The sequence below is a fragment of the Natrix helvetica genome (assembly GCF_964273705.1).
Source record: "Natrix helvetica genome assembly, chromosome: 2".
Taxonomy (NCBI): Eukaryota; Metazoa; Chordata; class Lepidosauria; order Squamata; family Natricidae; genus Natrix; species Natrix helvetica.
This window is the reverse complement of record NC_138552.1, coordinates 8336365-8362073: the sequence shown is the minus strand read 5'-3', so window position 1 is coordinate 8362073 and position 25709 is coordinate 8336365. Positions and strand designations below refer to the sequence as shown.

At 45.5% G+C, this 25709-nt stretch overlaps 2 protein-coding genes across 2 annotated transcripts in view; one reads left to right on the top strand and one right to left on the bottom strand.

Moving 5' to 3' along the window:
* EPG5 (ectopic P-granules 5 autophagy tethering factor) overlaps window positions 1-7580 on the top strand; it is a 106780-nt gene extending 99200 nt beyond the window's left edge. Inside the window, exons 43-44 of the mRNA XM_081942576.1 lie at window positions 4521-4635; window positions 6694-7580. Of these exons, the coding sequence (XP_081798702.1) occupies window positions 4521-4635; window positions 6694-6876 (298 nt within the window). The 3' untranslated portion in view covers window positions 6877-7580. The remainder of the gene's footprint in view (window positions 1-4520; window positions 4636-6693) is intronic.
* A 6441-nt stretch (window positions 7581-14021) lies between these two features.
* Window positions 14022-25709, bottom strand: part of SIGLEC15 (sialic acid binding Ig like lectin 15) — a gene marked incomplete at both ends in the record, with an annotated part of 11840 nt that continues 152 nt past the window's right edge. Inside the window, 4 exons of the mRNA XM_081940464.1 lie at window positions 14022-14103; window positions 18998-19028; window positions 20463-20822; window positions 25405-25709. The exon at window positions 25405-25709 is cut by the window's right edge and continues 152 nt beyond it. Coding sequence (XP_081796590.1) covers window positions 14022-14103; window positions 18998-19028; window positions 20463-20822; window positions 25405-25709 — 778 coding nt within the window. The remainder of the gene's footprint in view (window positions 14104-18997; window positions 19029-20462; window positions 20823-25404) is intronic.

Here is a 25709-nt window from a genome sequence, read left to right as displayed (position 1 = left end):
CACTATCTCAGGGGTTGCCACAAAGAAGAGGGAGTCAAATTATTCTCCAAGGCACCTGAGTGTAGAACAAGAAGCAATGGGTGGAAACTAATCAAGGAGAGAAGCAACTTAGAACTGAGGAGAAACTTCCTGACAGTTAGAACAATTAATCAGTGGAACAGAAGTTGCCTCCGGAAGTTGTGAATGCCCCAACACTGGATGTCTTTAAGAAGATGTTGGATAGCCATTTGTCTGAAACGGTATAGGGTTTCCTGCCTAGGCAGGGGGTTGGACTAGAAGACCTCCAAGGTCCCTTCCAACTCTACCTATTGTATTGTATTGTATTGTATTAATGGCGGCAGCGAGTCACTTAACAGTCAGCACAAAAGGGGTCATAATATCGCAGGCATCATTGGGGTCATAACTCAAGGAATACCTGTAGGATCAAAGTCCCAAAAGTCCTTTTTCAAGAGGCAACTGGACTTTCTTCTTTTTCTTTTGAAGACGTTTCGCTTCTCATCCAAGAAGCTTCCTCAGCTGTGACTGGATGGTGGGGCACGGAAGGATTCATACTCCTTGCAGACAGCCGGTCATTTGCATCCTTTTAGAGAGTCGTTGAGGCCACTTGGAAGTGTATATCTGTGTCCTCAGGGTCACCTGAGTGGTGGAAATGGGTGTGTGGAGCCTTCTTGGAATTGTTGAAAGGACTGTGTTGTAGAGTGGAGGTAGATGATGTCGTATCCCTCTCCCTCTGTTGAGAAGAGGGTTGTTCATGGAAATGGGAGGATTTATAGTCTGGACAGAGAGGACCAGAGGGGTATCTGTCAGGGTTCCAAGTAATACATCCATAGCAAACAGAAGTCCGAGGCAGTTAGATTCCTCAAAGAACATTTTTTTGCAAAGAAAGTTTTTTTAATTTTTTGTTACATATTTAAAATTCTTTTGTAAACAAACATTCTCACATATACATAATTCATTTTACATTATATTTCCATTTCCAGTTTTAGCCCCGTATTATTTTCTTCTCATATTTTCCATCTTAGACTTAACTTTTTTTTACACATAAACAACGCCATTATCCTTTCAGAAATAAACCAAATGTGTCATTTCGTTTCCATCTATGTTCTATAAGGAACATATATCTTCAAATTCAATTTTTAGATAATAAACGTTTTGCTTAATTAGTTTCCACAGTTAATAATATTAGTATAATTCACTCACATCTTAAATAGCTACATATCCTTACCGGGATTGACATATTTCATTTTATTCAACCAATTCTCTGTTCCTGGATTCTTTTTTCCCTTTTTATATGTATTATATCTTTTCTTCTGAATCTTTTCTCTCACTTTTTGCTTTTGTTTGGATAACCCTCCCCAGGATTTCTCTTTTTTGCTTCCCACTATTTCTCTCTTTATTTTTGGCTAGTTCCTCAAAGAACAATCTTTTTGGACATACCATATTGGCACGGCTGGTGAAAACCGACTCTAAACGTGCCTAATTTTTACCTAATTAAAAAGTGAAGGTTTTCCCTTTCCCCACCCGGTCAGTCACATTGTCCGATCAAGGTTGCTGTCTGGTTGCTAGGCAACTTCTCTCCTCCTCTCTCTAGCAGCTTGTTGGAATGTCCTTGGTTCCCACAGGAACCTTTTGTTGCTTTGGCTACAAAACCCCAGATATCTCTATTCCCTTCTCCCCTATTCTCTATTGTGGCAACCCGGAAGCCTCAAAATGGCCTCAGCCAGACTTGCTTCAGAGTTGATGCCCTCTATGTCAAAACTGAACAACCCTCTTCTCAACAGTGGGGGAGGGATACGACATCATCTACCTCCAGTCTACAACACAGTCCTTTCAGCAGTCCCCAGAAGGCTCCACACCCATTTGCACCACTCAGGTGACCCTGAGGACATAGATAAACCTCCAAGTGGCCTCAACAACTCTCTAAAAGGATGCAAATGACCAGCTGTCTGCAAGGAGAATAAATCCTTCCATTCCCTAGACCTAAAGAAGCTTCTTGGATGAGAAGCAAAACATCTTCAAGTTAAAAAACAAGAAAGTCCAGTTGCCTCTTGAAAAAGCACCTTTGGGATGACTCTGAGATTTCATGTCGGTCAGAGTTTGTTGCTGAAAGTCAAATCCAGAAAGCACACACAGATCTCTGATTCAGCTGGATTCATTAACTTCTTTATATACATAATAACAGATGAATAAATGTACAATACCAATAATAGAGAGATTCTTTCAATGTGGTAGAGAGTTACAAGCAGTTTCAGTCTAATTCAGCTTTAGACTCAGACCTTAATGCAGCTAAGTCACGCCCAAACGTCTGTCTTACCATATTTTTCGGAGTATAAGACGCACCTATTCCCCTCAAAAAAGAGGCTGAAAATCTGGGTGTGTCTTATACACTGAATACAGCATTTTTTTGCCTCCTGAAACCCTGCCCCCTTCACCAAAATGGCTGTGCATTGCCTTTAGGAGGCTTCCAGAGTGTTCCTAGGGGCTGGGGAGGATAGAAATGAGGGGAAAATGGGCTGTTTTTAGCTCGTTTCCTTCCCCCCCCAGCCCCCAAGAGCACGCTATAAGCCTCCTAAAGGCTAAGCATGCCCCCCTTGTTTTCTACAAAAATAGGCCCTTTTTCGTAAATAATAGGCCGGGTTTTTTGCTCGTTTTTGCCCCTCCCCCCCGCCTCAGGAGCACTCTACAAGTCTCCTAAAGGCTATGTATGCCCTTTTTTGACAAAAAATGGGCCCATTTTTGCGAAAAACAGGCTGTTTTGGGGAGATCTGCAGAGTGCAAAAACTTTTTTAAAAAATTTGCCTCTTCAAAACCTTGCTGCGTCTTATACTCAGAAAAATACAGTAGTTCAGCTTTAGAGCTCAGACTTTAATACAGCTAAGACACGCTCAGACGTCTTACTTAAGTTTCTGTTTCCAAATAAGCCTCATTGGCTGGCTTGTCACCATACCTATTCATTGGCAGACTTGTTCCCATGTCTCTCCCAGTCATGAATATTTTAACGTCATCTGAGTGTTTCAGGGCTCAGCCGTACCCTGTGGTGTTTTGGCTTACAAGGTGGGAGTCTTACGTTGCCTATCTTGCCTTATGATCTGAGAACTTATCTTGCATGAAAATTGTCTGAGTTTGCTCGGGATAAAAATAGCTGTGGTTTTTCTTGTGACAAAAACCACTCACAATGACTGATTTTGTCCTTGCTCCCAGAGGCATGGGACACCAGCTCAGTTAAATCTGGTGACTTGGTCTCTGCCTTCTCTGTTTGACTAAAAAAAGCATTAGGAGAGTGCCTTGCTTGCCAAAATCATGTTCACGGAGGTGGATTTTCTATCTGCTCCTGTTTAAAATCCACCACCTGCCCCTTCTCCTGCAATCAAGTGTAGAGCTGTAATTTACTTGGACTTCAGCAAAGCATTTGACAAAGTATACCATAACCTACTACTAGATAAAGTAGAAGAATGTGGGTTGGACAGCATCACCACCAGATGGATTCGTAACTGGCTGACCAACCGCACTCAACGTGTAGTCCTCAATGGAACTGCATCTACATGGAGGGAAGTATGCAGTGGAGTACCCCAAGGCTCTGTTTTAGGCCCAGTTCTCTTCAACGTCATCAATGATTTGGATGAGGGAATAAATGGGGAACGCATCAAATTTGCAGATGACACCAAGCTGGCAGGAATAGCCAACACTCCAGAAGATAGGCTTAAGATACAGAAGGATCTTGACAAACTTGAACATTGGGCACTATCTAATAAAATGAAATTCAATGGTGAAAAGAGTAAGGTTCTACATTTAGGCAACAAAAACGAAATGCACAGGTACAGTATAGATGATACCTTGCTCAGCAGTAGTAACTGTGAGAGGGATCTTGGAGTCCTAGTGGACAACCATTTAAATAGGAGCCAGCCGTGTGCAGCAGCTGCCAAAAAAGCCAACACAGTTCTAGGCTGCATCAACAGAGGGATAGAATCAAGATCACGTGAAGTGTTAATACCACTTTATAATGCCTTGGTAAGGTCACACTTGGAATACTGCATTCAGTTTTGGTCGCCACGATGTAGAAAAGATGTGGAGACTCTAGAAAGAGTGCAGAGAAGAGCAACAAAGAGGGTTAGGGGACTGGAGACTAAAACATATGAAGAATGGTTACAGGAACTGGGTATGTCTAGTTTAATGAAAAGAAGGACTAGGGGACACATGATAGGAGTCTTTAAGAAGATGTTGGATAGCCATTTGTCTGAAACGGTATAGGGTTTCCTGCCTAGGCAGGGGGTTAGACTAGAAGACCTCCAGGGTCCCATCCAACTCTGCTATTGTATTAAGTTAATGGCCCTTTAGGCTTCTTCCACATGAGTAGAGAGCACTTTTTGAGTAAAGTAAGAATTATATGTCACGGGGCCGGGGGTGGGGGGGGGAGGCATCAGGATTTTAGAAATGTTTTTTGGGGGCATGGCCAAAAAAAGGTTGGGAACCACTGCCCTACACCCTTTCTTAACACTCCTCTCTGGTTTTTTTCTTGGCAGATTCCGTGTCCTGGCCCGGAGCATGTCCGCCTTCCTGTTGGTGCAAATTCCGGTAGAGAATCAAATCCGGTTGAGATCTGGGCTGGAATTGCAATTGTCTCCCAAAGCTGAGCAGGTCGGTTGGGTTCTTGGATTGACTCTTTGTCTCAACCCTTGTAAACCCTCGTAACAAACTCTGGGCCAATGCTTGTAAGAAAGTGATACGGATGAGTGTCTATGTAGATCCTACATCATCCAGGTCAGGGTTGTCTCAAAAATGCTTTTTTCAAGAGGCAGCTGGACTTTCTGGTTTTTCTTTGAAGGCATTTTGCTTCTCATCCATTCAGCTCTGACTGGATGGTGGGGAATGGAAGGATTTATATGCCTTGCAGACAGCTGGTCATTTGCATCCTTTTAGAGGATCGCTGAGGCCACTTGGAGGTTTGTCTGTGTCCTCAGGGTCACCTGAGGGTGCAAATGGTTCCTATCAGTGACGTGAGGTGAGGTTTATGACTGGTGAGGCACTGACACAGTGCTGGGTTTCAAATATTTTTAGACTTGTGGACTTCAACTCCCAGAATTCCACAGCCGGGCGTGCTCAGTTCCAATTTAAAGCAACAGCATTTGTTTTTCTCCTTTGCTCCTTCTTTCTTTTTCTTCTCCTTCCCCTCCTTCCTCCCTCTCTCCCTTCCTCCCCCTCTCTCAAACACACACACACACACACACACACACACACACACACACACACAAAAGTTGGATTGGACTATCTCTCCTACCCCTTCCCTCTCTCACTCACTCTCAAACAAACCCACACACACACAAAAGTTGGATTGGATATCTTTTCCAGTGGCTTGAAAGCAGCTCCTCTGCCATCCCCCCCCCCCCATTCCCCTGCTGCCTTTCCCAAACACCTCCACCATTGCAAATGCAGCCTGCTGTCTGGGTGGGAAATGCCTGGAACACAATAAAGCCCACCCACCACGTCCTGCTGGCAGGCTGGGGTGAGAGGAGAGGCAGAGAAGCCGGAGGGGAGCCGAGCCTTCCAAAAGAAAGAGGCTGGGGGGAAGTGTGTGTACTACAGCATGGCTCTTTGCCTGGCTTCCTGCCTCCTTCTGTGGTCTCCTCAGTGCTCGCTTGTGCTCTCCCTCCCCAAGTGTAGTTTGATTGCAGGTGGAGCCACATTGCCTTTTCAAACTTGTAATCAGTGAAGCTGGGGTAGATTTTATATAGTTTTATCCAGCTGTGTGTGTGTGAGAGAGAAATGAATGGGGGCCTGGGGAGGAAGTCACTACACTTGGGGAGGGAGAGCACCAGTGAGGTTAAGCAGAGTCATCCACGGTGAGGCAGCAACTAGCTCAGCTTTTTCCTTTTCCTTTTTTTTTTCATGATGAGAGTGGTGAGGCTGTGCCTCACTTGCCTCACCTGACTGCACGTCACTGCTCCCTATAGTCTGCAATTTTTTTCCCTCTGGAAATCCATTCCTACTCCCACACCATTCCAAGGGGGTGGGGTTCATCCCAAATTGTATAGCTAAAAATTCTGTAGAGATTCTTAGTCATTCAGGTCATAGTTGTCCCAAAGGTGCTTTTTTCAAGAGGCAACTGGACTTTCTTATTTTTTCCTTTGAAGATGTTTTACTTCTCATCCAAGAAGCTTCTTCAGCTCTGACAGGATGGTGGGGAATGGAAAGATTTATATTCCTTGCAGTTAAAGAATCAGATCGGATGAAGTCAGAAGCATCCAGTCAGAGCTGAAGAAGCTTCTTGAATGAGAAGCGAAATGTCTTCAAGGAAAAGCCAGAAAGTCCAGTTGCCTCTTGAAAAAAAGCATCTTTGAGACAACCATGACCTGGATGACATCTAATGATGGAATGTCAATTGGAAATGACGGATCTTGCTCCCAGACCCACAAGTCCATCCCATGGTCCAATCTCCCACTGCCATGCTGGCAGTTCCACCCATCCAGTTCCGGTCAGGTGCAGAGGTGCAGAGACAAAGGATGACCTTGGCTTTCTAGAAAGAATGTTGTTATGGCTACATATCATCTAACTCCGTACCATCCCCCCTCCCATTTTCCCACAATAGAAAAGGCATAGTAGAATAATAGAAAGTGTGGCAGGCCAAAGGTCCAAAAGAAAAGATGGCTGCAGGCCTGACATCCATCCACTTGACACGTTTCATGTCTCTCCTTGTAGGCTCTCAACACTCTGGACTCTTTAGCAACAAACAAACAATACGGGGACTACCAAGGACAGATCCTCCAAGCATCCCAGTTCATCAAAGACTCTCACCATTGCCTTCACGACGGGACTCACCTTCTGGCTATCCTCCTCAACACTTTGTACGCAGAAGTGCGTTATTTGGACGCGATACGATAACAGGAAGCCAGCCGGAGGGTGGCTGCTTCTTGCTCTAATCATGGATGATCAGTTTACAGTCGGAGATAATGTTTGCACAAGGGATTGGCATTCCTGGAGGTTTTGCTGGTCGTCGGAGACGAAAGGAAGAATGGAGAAAGGAAGGATGGAAGGAAGGGAAAGTTTGAATTCCCACTGCCGTACTCCGAAAGCGATTGGGAAGTCCTTGGCTTCCTGCCAGAAGGCCAACCACGGGCCAATTTCTTGGCGCTTGTTCAACTTTTGGTGCATCAAGAAATGGTCCACAGTTTGCTTTGTTCAAAGGCCATTTCTGACCTTTTTCTGCCTTTTTGTTTGCACTTTTTCAAACTTTGCTCTTGTGCCATCTTCTCCTTCGTCCTTATCTTCTTCGTTTGAATGGGGAACTTTTGGCCTCTGTTGCCATCTTAAAACACTGGATGGTCCTTGTGATTTCCTCCTCTCCTTCATTTGTTTTTCTGTCTCTCCCCTGAAGTGAATGCTTGCCTTGGTTGGGATGTTAAAAATAATTAACAAAGTGTTGATTCTTCTTCTTCTGTGGGGTGGTTTTTTGTTTTTGTTTTGCCCTGTCTACAATGCTGGATTTATCTGTGGAAGGATATGAAGAAGGGAGACCCTGGTGTGAAGTTTGCACAATTGATTCTACTTGGAATAAATCATGCGTTTTCCCAATGACTCACTTACTGTGAAATACGGCAAGCCCCAATATTTGCACGAGCGCGGAGAACGTACAATTGGATTAATAATAGGGGCAGTGGGTTGCCCTTAGGATAATTTAATTTAGAACAATATAGATTTCTTGCAACAGATAACCTGTTAGCGTTCCAAATACCATGTTTGAAATAAATCATTGTCCAAGGCAGAATCTTCCTTAAAGTTCCCATTTATTCATAACAGGCAAGTTAGCACGGCTATGGAATTCCAACACTGATTTTTTTTCTTGGAATTCCACCCTGTTGAAAGTTCATGATCTATCCCCACACCCCATAATCCATCACATGTTCCAATCATCATCTTCCACGCTGGCATCTACACCCCTCTGCTTCCGGTCAGGTGTCGAGGTGCAGAGACAAAAGATGACCTTGAGCTTCTATAAAAGAATGATAGCAATACATTCCACAATCCTACTCCTTTCTATTCCCCCCTCCCAACTACTACACTAATGAAACACATAGAAAATTATGTGGCAGGCCAAAGATCCTAAAAAGAATATAACTACAGGCCTGACATAACCTTTGGGGGGAAAATAGTCAATTTCGCAGAATTTACGTTGATTCTTAACATATGCCATTGCCTTGAATATTCTTTTTTGTTTCTTCCTGCTATCTGACAAAATGAACTTGCATTAAACCCAACATTATTCTCACTTCCAATAAGCTAGAGCAGGGGTGTCAAACTCAATTTCATTGAGGGCCGCATCAAGGTTGTGTTTGACTTCTGGGGGCCGGGGTGGGCGTGGCCAGCTCGACATCACTCATATCTGGGGTGCCAGTGGTGGGCCAAGCACTCTGCCAGTGAAAACAGGTTCCCTAGCTCCGTTTTCAGTTGCCACAGCCTCCTGCAACCCTCTGCCAGTGAAAATGGAGCTCGGGAGGGCTATGCATGTCCCTCCCGACATTCGTTTTTGCTGGCCGAAGCACCGCGGGGCAGTCTTTCACTATTTCCAGGGCCTGATCTAAGTACCCCATGGGCCGGATCTGGCCCCCAAGCCTTAAGTTTGACACCCCTGAGCTAGGGCGATTGTGGCTAGGGACACAGACAAAAAGACACAGCTTTTAGACTTGTGTTGTAGGCAGGTTTTTAAAAGAAAACAGTTGGGTGTTTGTAGTTGCCGTAGGAATCGGGGGCTCCACGGGACAAAATACACCTCTTTCTATTTTGCTCCAGATCCACATCCCAATCTAACCCTCAAAATACATTTTTCTCTCCTCTGAGCACATCTGGAATCACCGGTTTATTTTAATATGGTACCAGCCACACGTAACACACTCCCTTAAACGTGATCTACCATTTAACCTGTGCAGAGGCCTCCTTTGGTTACAGGGTCTTTCAACTCTTGTTCAAAAGTGAAAAAGCAAAGGTGAGGGTTTCCTTAGGGTGCCCTTGTGATCGTCATGTGCTGGCATTTCACCCTCCTGCGTCAAAATGCTCTGCACATCGCTAGCTCAGGGAGTCTTTGCTTTCCCCCTTTCTACCGTATTTTTCGGAGTATAAGATGCTCCGAAGAATAAGACGCAACTAGCTAGACGCAACTAGCTTTTGGGGAGGGAAACAAGGGAGAAATATCTGCTTCTGCCTCCCAGCAATTTGCCTCCTTGCAACAAACAGCAAAAAGTCCAGACAATATACCCTGTTTGCAGTGTTACATTTCAGACTATACTAGTACAGATGCTGTTAAAATTGATGTGGCTTTCTGGAAGTATATGTTGTTCTCTGCTATTTAAAAGAAGATACAATAGCACTGGGCCCCTTCAGAACAAGCATTTATTTTAAAAAGGTTCTTCATTTTGTTAAGTTGTCTAGAACAATAATAAAGCAGTCTAATAATTTGAACATTCTATAGGCATTTATAGTTGTTGACTTACCTCCTTGCAGCAAACAGCCTGATTAGCAGAAAAAAAAATCTTCCCCTCCCAGCAATTTGCCTCGTGCACAAACAGCAAGTTTCACTTTCAATTTCAGTATGGGCCTCCCGATCATCAGCTGTTTCAGGCTGCAGGAATTGCCATAGCCTATTGCCGCCTCCGCAAGCCCCATTTTCCCCGTTTGCTGCAAGTAGGTAAATTGCTGGGAGGGTGGGGCTACATTCGGTGTATAAGACGCACGCACATTTTCACCCTCTTTTAGCGGGGGGGGGAGGTGTGTCTTATACTTTGAAAAATACGGTAATTTAAAACACTTTCTGGGCGCTCATCAGTAAAATGCAGACTGCATTTCCTTTTGAAAAAGGTAATTGCATTTTCGCACCTCTGCTTTCCACTTAGTAGTGGAGTGTGTTTTCTGCCTAACAGCTTGTCCTGATTCATTTGCATCTTACGCAGCCCCCGGTGTTCGTGATTTGCCTTTCAGCTAATTATTGCAAAATTAGTCGCTTTTCTCTTTCTCCGCCTTGCCAAATTATGCAAATTGGCTCCTTTTGCCGGAGTTACCTTGAGGAAGAAGGAGGTAGATTGCAGATGGAGATGTTATGCTATCCCTTTGGTAGGTTGATCAAAAAAACAGCAATGCGAATAGAGGGCGGGGGGGAGAAAACATGTTTAATGTTTCAAAGGATCTTTGTACAGATCTCACAAGTGTGTGTGTGTGTGGCGGGGGGAAATGCTGGTTTTCTTTTTGAGAGGCAGAGACCCAAAAAGCATCTTTAACGTTTCTTTTATTTTGGTATAGCGGAAATGATTCAAAGAACACATTTGTGGAGGTGCAGACTGCGCGTGTGTTGGCATGATAATTTGGGGGTGTGGTTTGCACAGAAAGCATGTTTAAAATAGTCACTGTTTGTCTGGATCACGTGAAATAAAGAGAAATAAGAGCTTGACCTGCTTTGTAAGTGTTGTGGCCCACCAGCGGCTAACAGAGCTGGCAGCAGATTCGGACAGTGAGGAGGTTGGGGAGGAACAGGGGGCATTCCTGGAGTCTGGGGAAGGCTCTGATGAGAGCTCTGTGTCGGAGGCAGAGAGGTGGCCAGAGCCGTATGCCAGTTCTCAGCTGCCTTCGGAGTCAGACATCAGTGAGGCAGATGAACAGCTGGAGCCTGTTCCCAGTGTGCGCATGCGCAGAGCTGCCAGAAGGGAACAGCTACAGAACGGGTTGACTTGGGAGTAAAGCCACAGGTGGACGATGAATGGCCCCTCCCAGAGGAAATAAGAGAGGAGCGAAAGGGGAGTGGAGTTTGCAGGAGATAATTAGTTTGCTTAATCGGTTCGTGACTCTCCGAGGCTCCTTGCCAAGTTTTGCAGAGATCGGCCTGGCAGCTCTCCAAGCCAGAGAAGGTCTGTGACTGTAAATCCTCCTTTGAAAGACTTTGCTGGATGGGAATGAGCAGAATTCACAGTAAATGAATGAAGGTTTTTTTGTCGGGACCAAGAGTTTATTTCATGCTCTCAGGAAGCCTCGGATAGAATAGTAAAGTGCTTTGCCACTTGTGGCTTACAAACCATTGCATGTCAACGTACAGGTTGTTTACAGGTTGTCCTCGACTTAAAGCAGTTCATTTAATGACCAAAATTACAGCGGCAGAGTGACTTACGATTTTCACACTTATGACCTTGGCCACATCCCCATGGTCATGTGGTTTACATGCAGACGCTTGGCAACTGCTTCATATTTATGGCAGCGTCCCAATTTCATGTGATCCTCTTTTGCGACCATCTGACAAGCAAAGTCAATGGGGAATGCAGATTCACTTAACAGCCGTGTTACAAATGTAAGAACTGGCAGTGATTCACTTAAGAAACGTCGCAAGAAAAGTTGTAAAATGGGCTTAAAACACTGACAACCAATTTCTCATTTAGCAATATAAATTCTGGGCTCAATTGTGGTCGTAAATTGAGGACTACCCGTTGTTAATATGCTGCATTGGTCTTGTTTTCCACTGAGAGGTCAGAGTGATGTACACAGCAGGGTGGGAGTGTATGATTTTCCCTAAGGTAACAACCATAACCCTCCGAAGTGGGTTTGAGCAAGAAGGACGGGCCCAAAGTCACCCAATTTCACCCTAGCCAAAGTTCAACTTGTTAATTATACCAGAGTAATTTGCAATACCCTCAAGAGAGAGTAGAGGAAATATAGATAACTTGCTTGATGCTGAAATGGAACAACTTGTTGGTGGCTAACTCTCCATGACCAACTCATGGCAGGACAACTCTCCATGGCCAACTCTACACAGCCAACTTGCCATGGCCAACTCACTACAGCCAACTCAATGGACAACTTTCCATGGCCAATTCTTCATGGCTAATTCTTGATGGCCAACTCATGGCAGGACAACTCCCCATGGCCAACTCATGGCAGGACAAGTCTCCATGGCCAACTCTGCACAGCCAACTTGCCTTGGTCAACTCTTCATGGCCAACTCACTACAGCCAACTCCATGGCCAACTCTCCATGGCTAGCTTGCCATGGCCAATTCACTACAGCCAACTCCATGGCCAACTCCCCATGGCCAATTCTTCATGGCCAACTCATGGCAGGACAACTCCCCATGGCCAACTTATGGTAGGACAACTCTCCATGGCCAACTCATGGCAGGACAACTCTCTATGGCCAACTCTGTACAGCCAACACCATGGCCAACTCTCCATGACTGTTTTTTCATGGCCAACTTGCCATGGCCAACTCTTCATGGCCAATTCACTACAGCCAACTCCATGACCAATTCTCCATAGGCAACTCACCATGGCCAACACACTGCGGGACAACTTGCTGTGGGACAATCCAACCATTCAATTTAATTTATTTAAAATAATTTTAAAATATTTTATAATTTTTGTCGCTTGCCTTTCATTTTGTCCTTCCTTTTCCATCCTTTCTTTAACGATTCTATCCCATCATTTCTTTGATATTAATGTAACTCTCGCCCCGCAGTGACTTGTCATGTGACAAGTTGGCCGCAGTGCGTTGGCCACGCCGCGTTGTCCTGGACCCGCTTGGTGTGGTCATCGGGACTTGCAGCAGTTGCCAACGATCACAAGCAATGTATTTATGGGGAATTTCAATCCCTGAATTGAAGAAGCTTCTTGGAATGGAAGCAAAGCATTTTCAAGAGAAAAAAATAAAACAAAGTCCAGTTACCTTTTGGAAAAAAGCATATTTTGGGCAACCACAAATGATAGGGTGAACATTCAGTGCCAATAGAAGAGACATGCACCATTGATTGGACTAACAACAAAATAACACTGAACTTTACAACATTCAAATATCCTGCATAGCAACCTGTTCTGATTCCCCTCTCCACACCTGTGAATAAACCAGAGCACAGGCTTGGCTGTTTGCCACTGTTTAATTACTGAGATAACGAATCCTTTGGCTGAGGGCCCAGACAACTCACCTTCAATAGAGCAACCCAGATAATTCAAATGAAGCAACACAGAGAGTCCAAACGAGCAGACACAGCCAGAATACATAGATTTTCTTAACTACTAATTCGAACAGTTGTTTCCTGCAAATGTCCCCTCCCAACGCCTCACCTATAATCTCTCTTGGGAGGGGCCAATCCACAACCACCTGTGCTTAATCACCTTCTGTGAGTCTGCCTACGGAGTTGCTACTTCCGTTTCTCAGCCCTTCTCAATCTAGCATCAGGGACAAACTGCCTTTGATCCTCCCCACTGCTCCATGCCTCAGGTGCCTCCTGGTGGCCAACCAGCCTCTCTGGTCCCTGCTCTAAGTCTGAACCCTGCACGGGGTCCTCCACATCGTCCAGGGCAGACTCATCTGGTTCCTCACTATCCAAGTCCATCAGCAGCTCGATGGGATCCCGATGGGCCACAACAGCAACCCAGGAAATGTGGTGAGTTTAAGGTGTCCTGACTTGAAAGTTTCATCATCCTCATCCAGAATGGATTCAGAAGTCATGTCGACTCCACAATTGGATGTATCTACTACTAGCTGATCATTTATTTATCCAAATCCATACATTTGTCCTCAAAAATAATCAAGGACCAAACATCATTTCTAATGTTGGATTTTCCCCCTTACCAGAGGGAGCCCCCTTGTGGAGTACTGTGAAGCCTTTACCATGGCAATTCCACTGCATTGTACAGTAGAAGCCATTTTAAAGCACAACAGGCTGTATCTTAACAGAACACACACCCTGAGGGGTGTTAGAGGTGTCTCACCCCCCACAGTATTTGTTTCCAGAGAGTAAGTCATCTGTGTACCAAGTTTGGTTGAAATTGCTCAAGGTGTTCCAAAGTTATGCTGGAACATATATATATATATACACACACACAGCCGTTTATATATAAGTTCTCCCCCATAGAAATACCAGTAATTCCATTACTGACACTCATGTTGAGCAGTTGCGGGTTTTAACCATGGACGTCTTGTCACAAACATACTGGACGGTGACAAACTGAATGGGACCGTGAGTGAGCCAAAGATTTGGATCTTTAACAAGTGTGTGTTACTCAAGATTCTGGAGACAGACTTTGACTTATGGAGTTGATTCTCCGATTGAAGTTTTCGTATGGAGATTCGGGCCTCGGTTGTCTGTGAACAAAAGCATCCATGTTAGCAGCCTATACGTAAGATAAGTTTAATATACCCTGTTTCCCTGAAAATAAGACCCACCTCCCCGAATATTAAGCCCAATCGGGTTTTTGAGTGCATGTGCAAAAATAAGCCCTCCCCCGAAAATAAGCCCTCCTAGGGAATGGTGTTTGCCCTCAATTTATATTATGGTGGCTTGTCCTGTTAGGGTTGGTGGATGTGGCCTTAGTGGTCCTTTGCACTGACAGGGCAAGTTATTTGTATGTTCAGCATCTTCTTAAAAAAACTTCCAGTGTTGGGGCATTCACAACTTCTGGATGCAAGTTGTTCCATTGATTAATTGTTCTAACTGTCAGGAAATTTCTTCTTAGTTCTAAGTTGCTTCTTTCCTTGATTAGTTTCCACCTGTTGCTTCTTATTGCTTTGGAGAATAGCTTGACTCCCTCTTCTTTGTGGCAAGCCCTGAGATATTGGAACAATGCTATCATGTCTCCCCTAGTCCTTCTTTTCATTAAACTAGACATACCCAGTTCCTGCAACCGTTCCTCATATGTTTTAGTCTCCAGTCCCCTAATCCTCTTTGTTGCTCTTCTCTGCACTCTTTCTAGAGTCTCCACATCTTTTCTACATCGTGGTGACCAAAACTGAATGCAGTATTCCAAGTGTGGCCTTACCAAGGCATTATAAAGTGGTATTAACACTTCACACGATCTTGATTCTATCCCTCTGTTTATGCAGCCTAGGACTGTGTTGGCTTTTTTGGCAGCTGCTGCACACTGCTGGCTCCTATTTAAATGGTTGTCCACTAGGACTCCAAGATCCCTTTCACAGTTACTACTATTGAGCGAGGTGCCACCTATACTGTACCTGTGCATTTCTTTTTTCTTGCCTAAATGTAGAACTTTACTTTTGTCACCATTGAATTTCTTTTTGTTAGATAGTGCCCAATGTTCAAGTTTGTCAAGATCCTTCTGCCTAAATGCAGAACCATATAAACAGAAAGCAAACACCACTCCCTCCTAGCACTGATGATGTTACTTAGTTGGGTTAAGAAAAGTCTGTATGTAAACAACGAAGCTCAGAAAGCACCCAGAAGCCCTCATTTCCACCCTGAGCTGCAAATATTCTCTTTCATAACTGAAAGAATTATTCTCATGGCAGCAAGAACATTCTTTCATCCTATCAAATCCCCTGATCTGGTTTATTTTGCAGAGGTGGTGTGTTGCTTTTGTGCAACAACAGATGCTGCCCTTTGGGGTGTTTGCCAGATACGGCAAACATCTTCAAGCCGAGTATATAAATGGTCACCTACCACCAGCATGAAGCTGTCTTAAACCCAGCAAATCCCTCACAACATGTTCAGGAGACATGGATAACAGCAGCCATAGTCGGTGATTTCTAACAGCAGAAAGTGAAGAAGAACTAAAGAGCCTCTTGAGGTGGGCAAAGAAGGAGAGTGCAAAAGTTGGCTTGAAACTCTACATTAAGAAAACTAAGATCATGGCATTCGGCCCTCAATTCCTGGCAAACAGGGGAAGAAATGGTGGTAGTGACATATTTTATTTTCCTGGGCTTCAAGATGAGCGCAGGTGCGGACTGTAGCCAAGAAATTAAAAGATGCTTGCTCCTGGGGAGGGAAGCTATGGCAAAGCTAGACAGCAGACTAAAAAGCAGAGATATCACCCTGCCAACAAAAGTATGTATAGTCAAGGCTACGGTTTTCCCAGTTGCAATGGATGGCTGTGAAGGTTGGACCGTAAGGAAGGCTGAGCGCCAAAGAATGGAGGCCTTTGAACTCTGGTGCTGGAGAAGACTCCTGTGAGACCCTTGGACTGCAAGGTGATCCAACCGGTCAGTCCTAGAGGAGATCAACCCTGACTGCTCTTTAGGAGGCCAGATCCTGAAGAGGAAACTCAAGTACTTCAGCCACCTAATGAGAAGGAAGGACTCCCTGGAGAAGAGCCTCATGCTGGGAAAGATTGAGGGGAAAAGAAGGAGGGGACGACAGAGAAGGAGGTGGCTGGATGGAGTCACCGAAGCAGTAGGCATGAATGTAAATGGACTCCAGGGGATGGTAGAGGACAGGAAGGCCTGGAGGAACGTTGTCCATGGGGTCGCGATGGGTCGGACATGACTTTGCAACTAACAACAAGTCAGTGAATATCTAGAGCAGGTGGTGGGGAACCCTGGACCTTTTATGACTTGTTGTTAGTTGCATGACTTCAACTCCCAGAATTCCTGAGCCACTCCCCACCCCTAATCTAGGGAGACCATAACTCCATCACCCATTATCTAGTGCAGCTGCACTTCCTCTTGTGGCGTGGGAGCTTCCCACTCTTTGCTGTGGGAGACAGCTGTGGTGCTATTAAATTGTAAAATTAACATATAAAATTGTGAACATAAAATGGCAGCTGCTCTTCTCTGGAAGGCTGTGTGACCAAGCAGAAGACGAATATCTGACATGCAACATTTCTGCTCTCCCTTTTCTGCTCTTCTAAGAAGTGTTGGGAGAAATGTCCTTCTGGGTTCAGTTCCAGGTGGGGGAAAAGACACTGGAAACAATGGAGCCTGCTTGGAAAGATGGTTTAATGGTGGACAGGATCACATGGCTTGAGTTCCTGGGGGGAAAGGCACAAGGGTGAGAGAGAGAGTGATAGATTTATACCCTCTGTTGGGCTTTGAGTTTGAGCTTGTATTCTAATTGGCTGTCAGAGTCCCATGGGGCCTTGCAGGGGCAACTCTGTAAGCTGTGCTGAGTCTCAAGCTTGGTTGACTCTTGCTGGGTGATGATGTAATGAAAGGGCTTTGGGCAATTCCTACTATGGCTTTGCCTGAAGGAAGTAGATCTTTGTTATGTAGAATAGACTGGGTCAGGCCTTCACAAAGGTGGGGGAGGATGAGTTTCTGCCTCCCTTTTAGGGGAAATATTCTGCCCTTTTAATATTTCCCAAAATATTTCATTTTTCTAGGAGAGGGGTGGGTGCTAACCTCCTGCAGAAGGAACCATGATTCACTCTTTCCCAAGTTAGAGGCCTCAATTATGCTGATCTTTCTGCTTCCTGAAGGAATGGATTTGATTAGTAACCCTATAGAAAGCCACAAGTTCCTTTTTTTTTTTAAAGAAGAAAATATAAATGAGTGTCCTCTTTGGGAATATTTTGCCCCTCCTCCACTTTTCTCCTCCAGGACGGATCTCCCATGCTTGCTTTTTGGGGTTGTCGAGATCTATCCACAACATGTCAACTCCAAACCATAAACAATGCAAGTCACAATGGGGGAATGGGGCTAACAGGAGACCACGTGGATCGGGGGTGGGTTCCGGCTTCTGTTGCTGCCGGTTTGTGTTTGATGCGCGCTATGCACACATGTGCAGTAGTAAAAAATTGCTTCTACACATGCACAGGAGCAAAAAACAAGATGGCGCCACCGATGGAAGGGGTTTGCGGGCGTGGTCAGCCGAGTTGCTCCCTACTCGGCTGAACCAGTCCGAACCGGTTGGAACCCACCTCTGATGTGGATGTTCACCAGTGGTGGGTTGCAGGCGGTACGCCCCGGTACGGGCGTACCGGTGCCTGCTGTGAGCACCGGGTACCGTTCCGGTACGGTGCTCTAGAGGGCACATCCGCCCGCCCGCCATCCTTACCTGTATTTGAGCTCTTCAGTGCTTCCCTGCTTGTGCACGGAGCGTACAACGCCTGCACGACGCTCCGCCGAGCAGCTGGAGCGTTGCGGAGGCGTTGCAGAGCATCGCAGGAGGTGAGGACGCATGCATGCACTGCGTGCATATACGCGCGTGTTGCATCCATTCATGTGGTGGATGCCAGGCCCCATTGCACCGTACCAGTTGCACAGGGATCCGGAACCCACCACTGATAGATTTGCGGTAAAGAATTTCCTTCAAGAGCAGCCATAGTCTGGTTGCACACTTTGGCAACTTGAAGAAATCTGGACTTCAACTCCCAGAATTCCCTAGCCAGCTATGCTGCCCGACTCTAGGGGGCGGTGCTCATCTCCGTTTCAAAGTCGAAGAGCCAGTGCTGTCTGATGACATTCTGTGGTCATGTGGCCGGCATGACTAAATGCCGAAGGCGCATGGAACGCTGTTACCTTCCCACCACAGGTGGTGCCTATTTTTCTACTTGCATTTTTACAGGCTTTTGAACTGCTAGGTTGTCAGAAGCTGGGAAAAGTCACGGGAGCTCACTCCGTTATGTGACGCTGGGGATTCGAACCGCCAAACTGCCAACCTTTCTGATCGACAAGCTCAGCATCTTTGCCACTGAGCCACGCTAATTTTGAATGGGCTCTTCTAGAACCTTCTGACATCATTGTGTTATTTCATTAGCCTACAGAATTCATTGACTAGTTTTGAGTGAGCATGAACTGGGAGTCCGAAAGGGGCTTTTTCAAGAGGCAACTGGACTTTCTGGTTTTTCTTTGACGATGTTTCCCTTTTCATCCGAGAAGGTGGAACAGAGCTGGAGAAGCTCCCTGGATGAGAAGCAAAACGTCTTCAAAGAAAACCAGAAAGTCCAGTTGCCTCTTGAAAAAAAGCACCTTTGGGACAACCCTGACCTGAATGACTGAGAATTTCCATAGAATACAGATTAGGATTTTCAATGTACACTTTTAAAATAGATTTAGACCTCATACAAAGAGCCCAGTGATGGTCAAATGATAGGAAACCAAAGCGGCTGGCTGACCCTTTTTGAAGGTCCAGTTGTGGGCTGCTTCCTATCAGGAACACAAGTGTTGAAATATCAGCTCTGTCCAGTTGAAATTCTGCAAAGCAAACCTCTCCCTTTTTCTTCTAGCTTGTGGAAACTGTCGCGCGATCAATAACTTCTAGAAATGTGCTTACAGTATTTTCAACGAGACTCAAGAAAACTCTTACCGTGAAAAGCTGGTTGGAACCATTAAGTTATCTGTAATGCAAAAGGTAAGAAAACTAATGGAAAATATTCATGTATCTCTTGCTAAACTATCCTTAGGTGCTCATTATATTAGGAAGGTTGAAATGGCCCAGGACCTTGATAAGTTACATCTCGGATGTCCAACCTTGGCAACTTTAAGGCCTGTGGACTTCAACTCCCAGAATTCCCCAGCCAGCATGGGGAACCTACTGCAACAGGGGTGTCCAAACGTGGGAACTTTAAGACTTGTGGACTTCAACTCCCAGAATTCCCCATGGCTGGCTAGGGAATTCTGGGAGTTGAAGTCCACAAGTCTTAAAGTTCCCAAGTTTGGACACTCCTGTACTACAACTTACTTAACAGTTTTTAAAATTAGTTTTAATTAGGCATTGCACCAAGCTACAGGTTGTTTTCAATGATTGATTGCTTGCTTGCTATAAATGATTTATGGCTTGCTTTGCTTTAGTTTAGTTGATATGTTGTAAAGAGCTGGATTCATTTTTCATAGTTGTAATCGTTGCAGCATCCCCATCATGTGATCAAAATTCAAATGCTTGGCAACTGTTTTATATTTATGACCATTGCTGTGTCCTGGGGTTATGTGACCCCTTTTCTGTGACTTTCTGACAAGCCAAGTCAATGGGGGAACCTGATTCACTTAACAACAGCGTTACTAATTTAACAACGGCGGTGATTCACTTAACAGCTGTGGCAAGAAAGGTCGCAAAATGGGGCAAAACTCACTTAACGAATATCTCACTTAACAGCAGAAATCTTTGGCTCCATCGCGGTTGTAAGTCAAGAACTACCTGTACTCTTTCTGTACCCATGAAACATGCCAATTAGTTTGTTATAAAATCACTCCTTGTTTAAGGATCACACTCCATTCCAACAACTTGATTGTGAAACCTAATGGATGCTAAGTGAGCACATGATAGAGAGAAAGAGATGCTGCAAAGATCACCGGTCGTTGTATCTTCTTCAGGTAAAATTCTCTCATACAGCATCCTGTGCCTGACCTGTTTTTTTTTCCTCCATCTTCCCTCCTTGCAAGTTGGAGAGATTGCTTAAATTAGCAATCTCTTCCTGATCCACTTTTCTTCAGAGCGCACTGCTTCTCACCACAAATTAACAAGCTCAGCTCTGAGCCGGCTGCTGCCTGAAACTGACAAGACTTTAATCCTTTCATTCTAGGTACCAGGTGTATGAAATTCAGTGCTAAATACATGCATTGGTCGGGAAAATCATTTTTAAAATTACCATCATCTTTGTGAACGGTTGCAAAATACAGTGGTCGCTAAAGAAGGTTCGACTGTACCACAGTTTACTGAATCAACTTCAGCTAAGTCAGCGGTCCACATTGGGGTTTACTCAATGAACTCAAGCCAAGCCTGCCCTCTCTTGATCTACAGAGCCGTCACTGGCATTTAAACGAGTGATACATACCTCCCTTGCAAAAGGCCCCGATCCCTAAGATCACCAGGAGGGCCACGAACTTGACCCCCAAAGTTACGTACAAGAGAATCATAATCCAGGACCCACTTCCGGCTTTGAACTTGTAGAAGTAGACGGTCCCTTCTGCTCTGCCATGGCTGTTGGTGGCGACACAGGTGTATTTCCCATCATGAGACAGGTGCTGAAGCTCCTTGGTGACCTGGTGGCCTCTGCTGGATACAGAGGTGGCATTTCCAGACAAGGGACCAGCCCACATCAGGATGGGCAGCGGTTCTCCTTCCGCTGTGCACTTGGCATGGAAGTCATTATCCTGCCCAGCTTGGACAGAGATATTTATAATCCTGGGAGCAGCTGCAGAAAATCCAAAAATAGGAAACATAAATTATTAGTACTCACTCAGGATGTTATCGTTTCTAAAATAGTCCATTCCTGCTTTTAGTGTTTTTCAACTGTGGCAACTTTAGGACATGTGGACTTGAACTCCCGGAATTCCCCAGCCACCATGGGGGAGCTACTGTAACTTATTTTCTAGTTTTTAAAATCCGTATGTTTCAGAGTATAGGACTCACCTCCCCCCCCCAAAAAAAGAGGGTAAAAATATGGGTGCGTCTTATACACTGAATACAGCATTTTTGGCCTCCCGAAACCCCACCCCCTTCACAAAAATGGACGTGCATAGCCTTTAGGGGGGCTTCCAGAGTGCTCCTGGGGGCTGGGGAGGGCAGAAATGAGCAAAAAATAGGCCATTTTTTGCTCAGTTTTGCCCCCCTCCCAGCCTCCAGGAACATTCTAAAAGCCTCCTAAAGGCTTTTTGGGGGGCAACAAATGGACCCGTTTTTGCAAAAAAAGGGCTGTTTTTTGCTCATTTTTGCCCCCCCCGCCCCCAGGAACACTTTGCAGGCCTCTCAAACTCTCTGCATGCCCTGTTTTTCATTCAAAATGAGGCATGCAGAGGGTTTGGGAGGTCTGCAGAGTGCAAAAACTTTGTTTTTAAATTACCTCTTCAAAATCTTTGTGCGTCTTATACTCCGGTGCGTCTTATACTCTGGAAAATACGGTAGTTTGAATATAGGCTAAATTTGTGGCTTCCGGACATTACCTGGTCCTATTTTTGAAGTTCAGGCATTGCACCAAGCTACAGGTTGTTTTGAATTATTGATTGCTTGATTGATTAAAGCAGGGGTGTCCAAACTTGGGAACTTTAAGACTTGTGGACTTCAACTCCCAGAAGGGGAATTCTGGGAGTTGAAGTCCACAAGTCTTAAAGTTCCCAAGTTTGGACACCCCTGGATTAAAGCAACATGGAATGCTGTAAACTATGGCTTACTTTGCTTTAGTTTAATGGATATGTTATAAAGAGCTAGATTCATAGCATGCTACATTACTATTATTTATCATAAGGCACACGCACATCACATTTCAATAAAAAAACCCACAAGAGATAAAAATATAAAGTCTAAAATATTATAAATGTATGCCTAGCCATGCCACAAATAGAGCATAGGGCTTGTATGCAAACTGGGCTCTGGCCCCATTGCTCTGGAGGGGGAATTCACCCCATTAAAGAGAACATTTGTAGCTCAGGGTTGACATGAGAAGCCTTTGGTGCTCTCTGAGCTTGCTTGTTTTCTTGCAGACGTTTTATTACCCAACTAGGTAACATCATCAGCGCTGACCAGTGCTGAAAAGTCTACAAGAAAACAAGCAGCCTGTCAAGTCATAAAGTTGCCATGGTGAGGAAAGGGGGAGGGAGGGAGAAGCGCATTTCACGCATACTTTCAGCTAGAGTCGGATCTCAGATTACTACAGCAGGCTTGGGAGGGGTGCACCTCATTGGGTAATGTGATTTAGGAGGGAAAGAACAGGAGTGAAGTGCAGCTATAATTCAAATGACGCTCAGATCTGACTGCAATAAGGTCTTACCAAAATGGTGCTCCTACTAAATGACGAGTTTTCTTTTGAAACTCGGCTCGAGACTCATGAATCAATTAGGCATCTTCCGGAAACCTGACACAGTCTGAAAGCACCAAGGATCCCTCATTCACCCCAGTGTCCAGAAACAGAAGGAGAAGCAAGTGGATTCCAAGACCCTCTTGTATATACACACGAACTGCATTCACACAATACCTTTAATCAAGGCAATAAAATAAAGAGAGAATCCTGCAGAACGAGCTAAGATTGCTTCCTTTTAATTTCGGCTGAGCGTTCTCCTTTTGGCTCAGCATGCCTGCAGTTGAGCCATTTTGATAACATTATGGTCCAGTTGGCTAATTCCAGGATGAGGTCAAATTATGTAACCAGGAATATCAATAGAAAAGGCGTGTGCGAAGCGAACAGGCAGTAACTCTGGCAGCAGCCCACCCCTGCATGGCACCTGGGGAGCAGTGACGTGCAGTCAGGTGAGGCAAGTGAGGCACAGCCTCACCACTCTCATCATGAAAAAAAAAGTAAAAGGAAAAAGCTGAGCTAGTTGCTGCCTCACCGTGGATGACTCTGCTTAACCTCACTGGTGCTCTCCCTCCCCAAGTGCAGTGGCTTCCTCCCCAGGCCCCCATTCATTTCTCTCTCTCACACACACAGCTGGATAAAACTATATAAAAATCTAGCCCAGCTTCACTGATTACAAGTTTGAAAAGGCAACGTGGCTCCACCTGCAATCAAACTACACTTGGGGAGGGAGAGCACAAGCGAGCACTGAGGAGACCACAGGAGGAGGCAGGAAGCCAGGCAAAGAGCCATGCTGTAGTACACACACTTCCCCCCAGCCTCTTTCTTTTGGAAGGCTCGGCTCGGCTCCCCTCCGGCTTCTCTGCCTCTCCTCTCACCCCAGCCTGCCAGCAGGAGGTGGTGGGTGGACTTTGTTCCAGGCATTTCCCACCCAGACAGCAGGCTGCATTTGCAATGGTGGAGGTGTTTGGGAAAGGCAGCAGGGGAATGGGGGGGGGGGAATGGCAGAGGAGCTGCTTTCAAGCCACTGGAAAAGATATCCAATCCAACTTTTGTGTGTGTGGGGGTTTGTTTGAGAGTGAGTGAGAGAGGGAAGGGGTAGGAGAGATAGTCCAATCCAACTTCTGTGTGTGTGTGTGTGTGTGTGTGTGCGTGCATGTGTGTGTTTAAGAGAGGGGGAGGAAGGGAGAGAGGGAGGAAGGAGGGGAAGGAGAAGAAAAAGAAAAAGAAAGAAGGAGCAAAGGAGAAAAACAAATGCTGTCGCTTTAAATTGGAACTGAGCATGCCTGGCTGTGGAATTCTGGGAGTTGAAGTCCACAAGTCTAAAAATATTTGAAACCCAGCACTGTGTCAGTGCCTCACCAGTCATAAACCTCACCGCACGTCACTGCTGGGGAGATTACATCACCCAGCAAGGCTCAACCAAGCCTGGGACTCAGGACAGCCTATAAAGTTGCCCCTGCATGGCCCCATGGGAGTCTGACAACCAATCAGAATACAACAGGGGTGAAATCTAAAAATGTTTTTACTATCGGTTCTGTGGGCGTGGCTTGGTGGGCGTGGCTTGGTGGGGTCATGTGACTGTAATCCTGTAACTGGGGGATCAAAAGACAGAAACTCACTTTAACAATGCCCTGCTGGAGCAGGGCTGGACTAGATGACCTCCAGGTTACCTCCAGCCCTGGATTATCCTCTGAGGCTGCGTCTATTGCCAGGTTTGTAGTCCTTCCTTCCTTTCCTTTTTCCCTCCCTCCCTTGCTCTCTTTCTTTTTCTTTCTTTCTCTCTCTCCCTCCCTCCCTCTCTTTCCTTTCCTTTCCTTTCTATCTCTCTCTCTCTCTCCCTCCCTCCCTCCCTCCCTCCCCCTCTCTCTCTCTCTTACTCTCTCTCTCTCTCTCTCTCTCTCTTACTCTCTCACTCTCTCACTCTCTCCCAGTTCAGGCAAACCGGCCTGAACTGGTAGCATTTCACCCCTGGAATACAAGCACAAATTCCAAAAGCATAAAACAGAGAAGGCATAAAACACAGGCACTCTCAGCATCTCTGCCCATTTTCCTTCAATATCTGCAAGGCATGGGATCCTGTCCACCATTAAAACCTTCTTTCCAAGCAACTTCCAGGAACCCAGTGTCTTTCCCCCCGCTTGAGACTGAAGAGTAAGGTTCTACATTTAGGCAAGAAAAACGAAATGCACAGGTACAGTATAGGTGGTACCTTGCTCAATAGTAGTAACTGTGAGAGGGATCTTGGAGTCCTAGTGGACAACCATTTAAATAGGAGCCAGCCGTGTGCAGCAGCTGCCAAAAAAGCCAACACAGTCCTAGGCTGCATCAACAGAGGGATAGAATCAAGATCACATGAAGTGTTAATACCACTTTATAATGCCTTGGTAAGGCCACACTTGGAATACTGCATTCAGTTTTGGTCGCCACGATGTAGAAAAGATGTGGAAACTCTAGAAAGAGTGCAGAGAAGAGCAACAAAGAGGATGAGGGGACTGGAGACTAAAACATATGAAGAACGGTTGCAGGAACTGGGTATGTCTAGCTTAAGAGAAAGAAGGACTAGGGGAGACATGATAGCAGTGTTCCAATATCTCAGGGGTTGCCCCAAAGAAGAGGGAGTCAAACTATTCTCCAAGGCACCTGAGGGTAGAACAAGAAGCAATGGGTGGAAACTAATCAAGGAGAAAAGCAACTTAGAACTGAGGAGAAATTTCCTGAGAGTTAGAACAATTAATCAGTGGAACAGAAGTTGCCTCCAGAAGTTGTGAATCTTCCAACACTGGAAGTCTTTGAGAAGATGTTGGATAGCCATTTGTCTGAAACAGTATAGGGTTTCCTGCCTAGGCAGGGGGTTGGGCTAGAAGACCTCCAAGGTCCCTTCCAACTCTCGTATTGTATTGTATTGAACCCAGATAGACATTTCTTCCAACACCCTAGTTCCCCCTTGCAGACCCCCTCCTCAATTCCTTACACGTCTTCTCACCTACGAGGCGGAGTTGGATCCCCATCCGGCTCTCGTATCTGTCATGGACGTCTCCCGAGAACTCAACCCGGCAGAAGTATCGGTTGGTATCGTTCCAGTTCAGGTTCTCGATTTGGAGTGAGAGGTTGTTTTGCCTTGGGTTGCCCAGGAGTTTGTATCGGCTCTTCAAGCCCACCGTGACCCGGCAGAGATCGCTCGAGCTTTGGGTGATGCACTTGAATACCACCGACCCGTCGAAGGGCTCCCTCACGCGCCAAATGGCGGTCAGGACCTTGTCGTACATCTTGTGGGGATGCGTGAAAGTG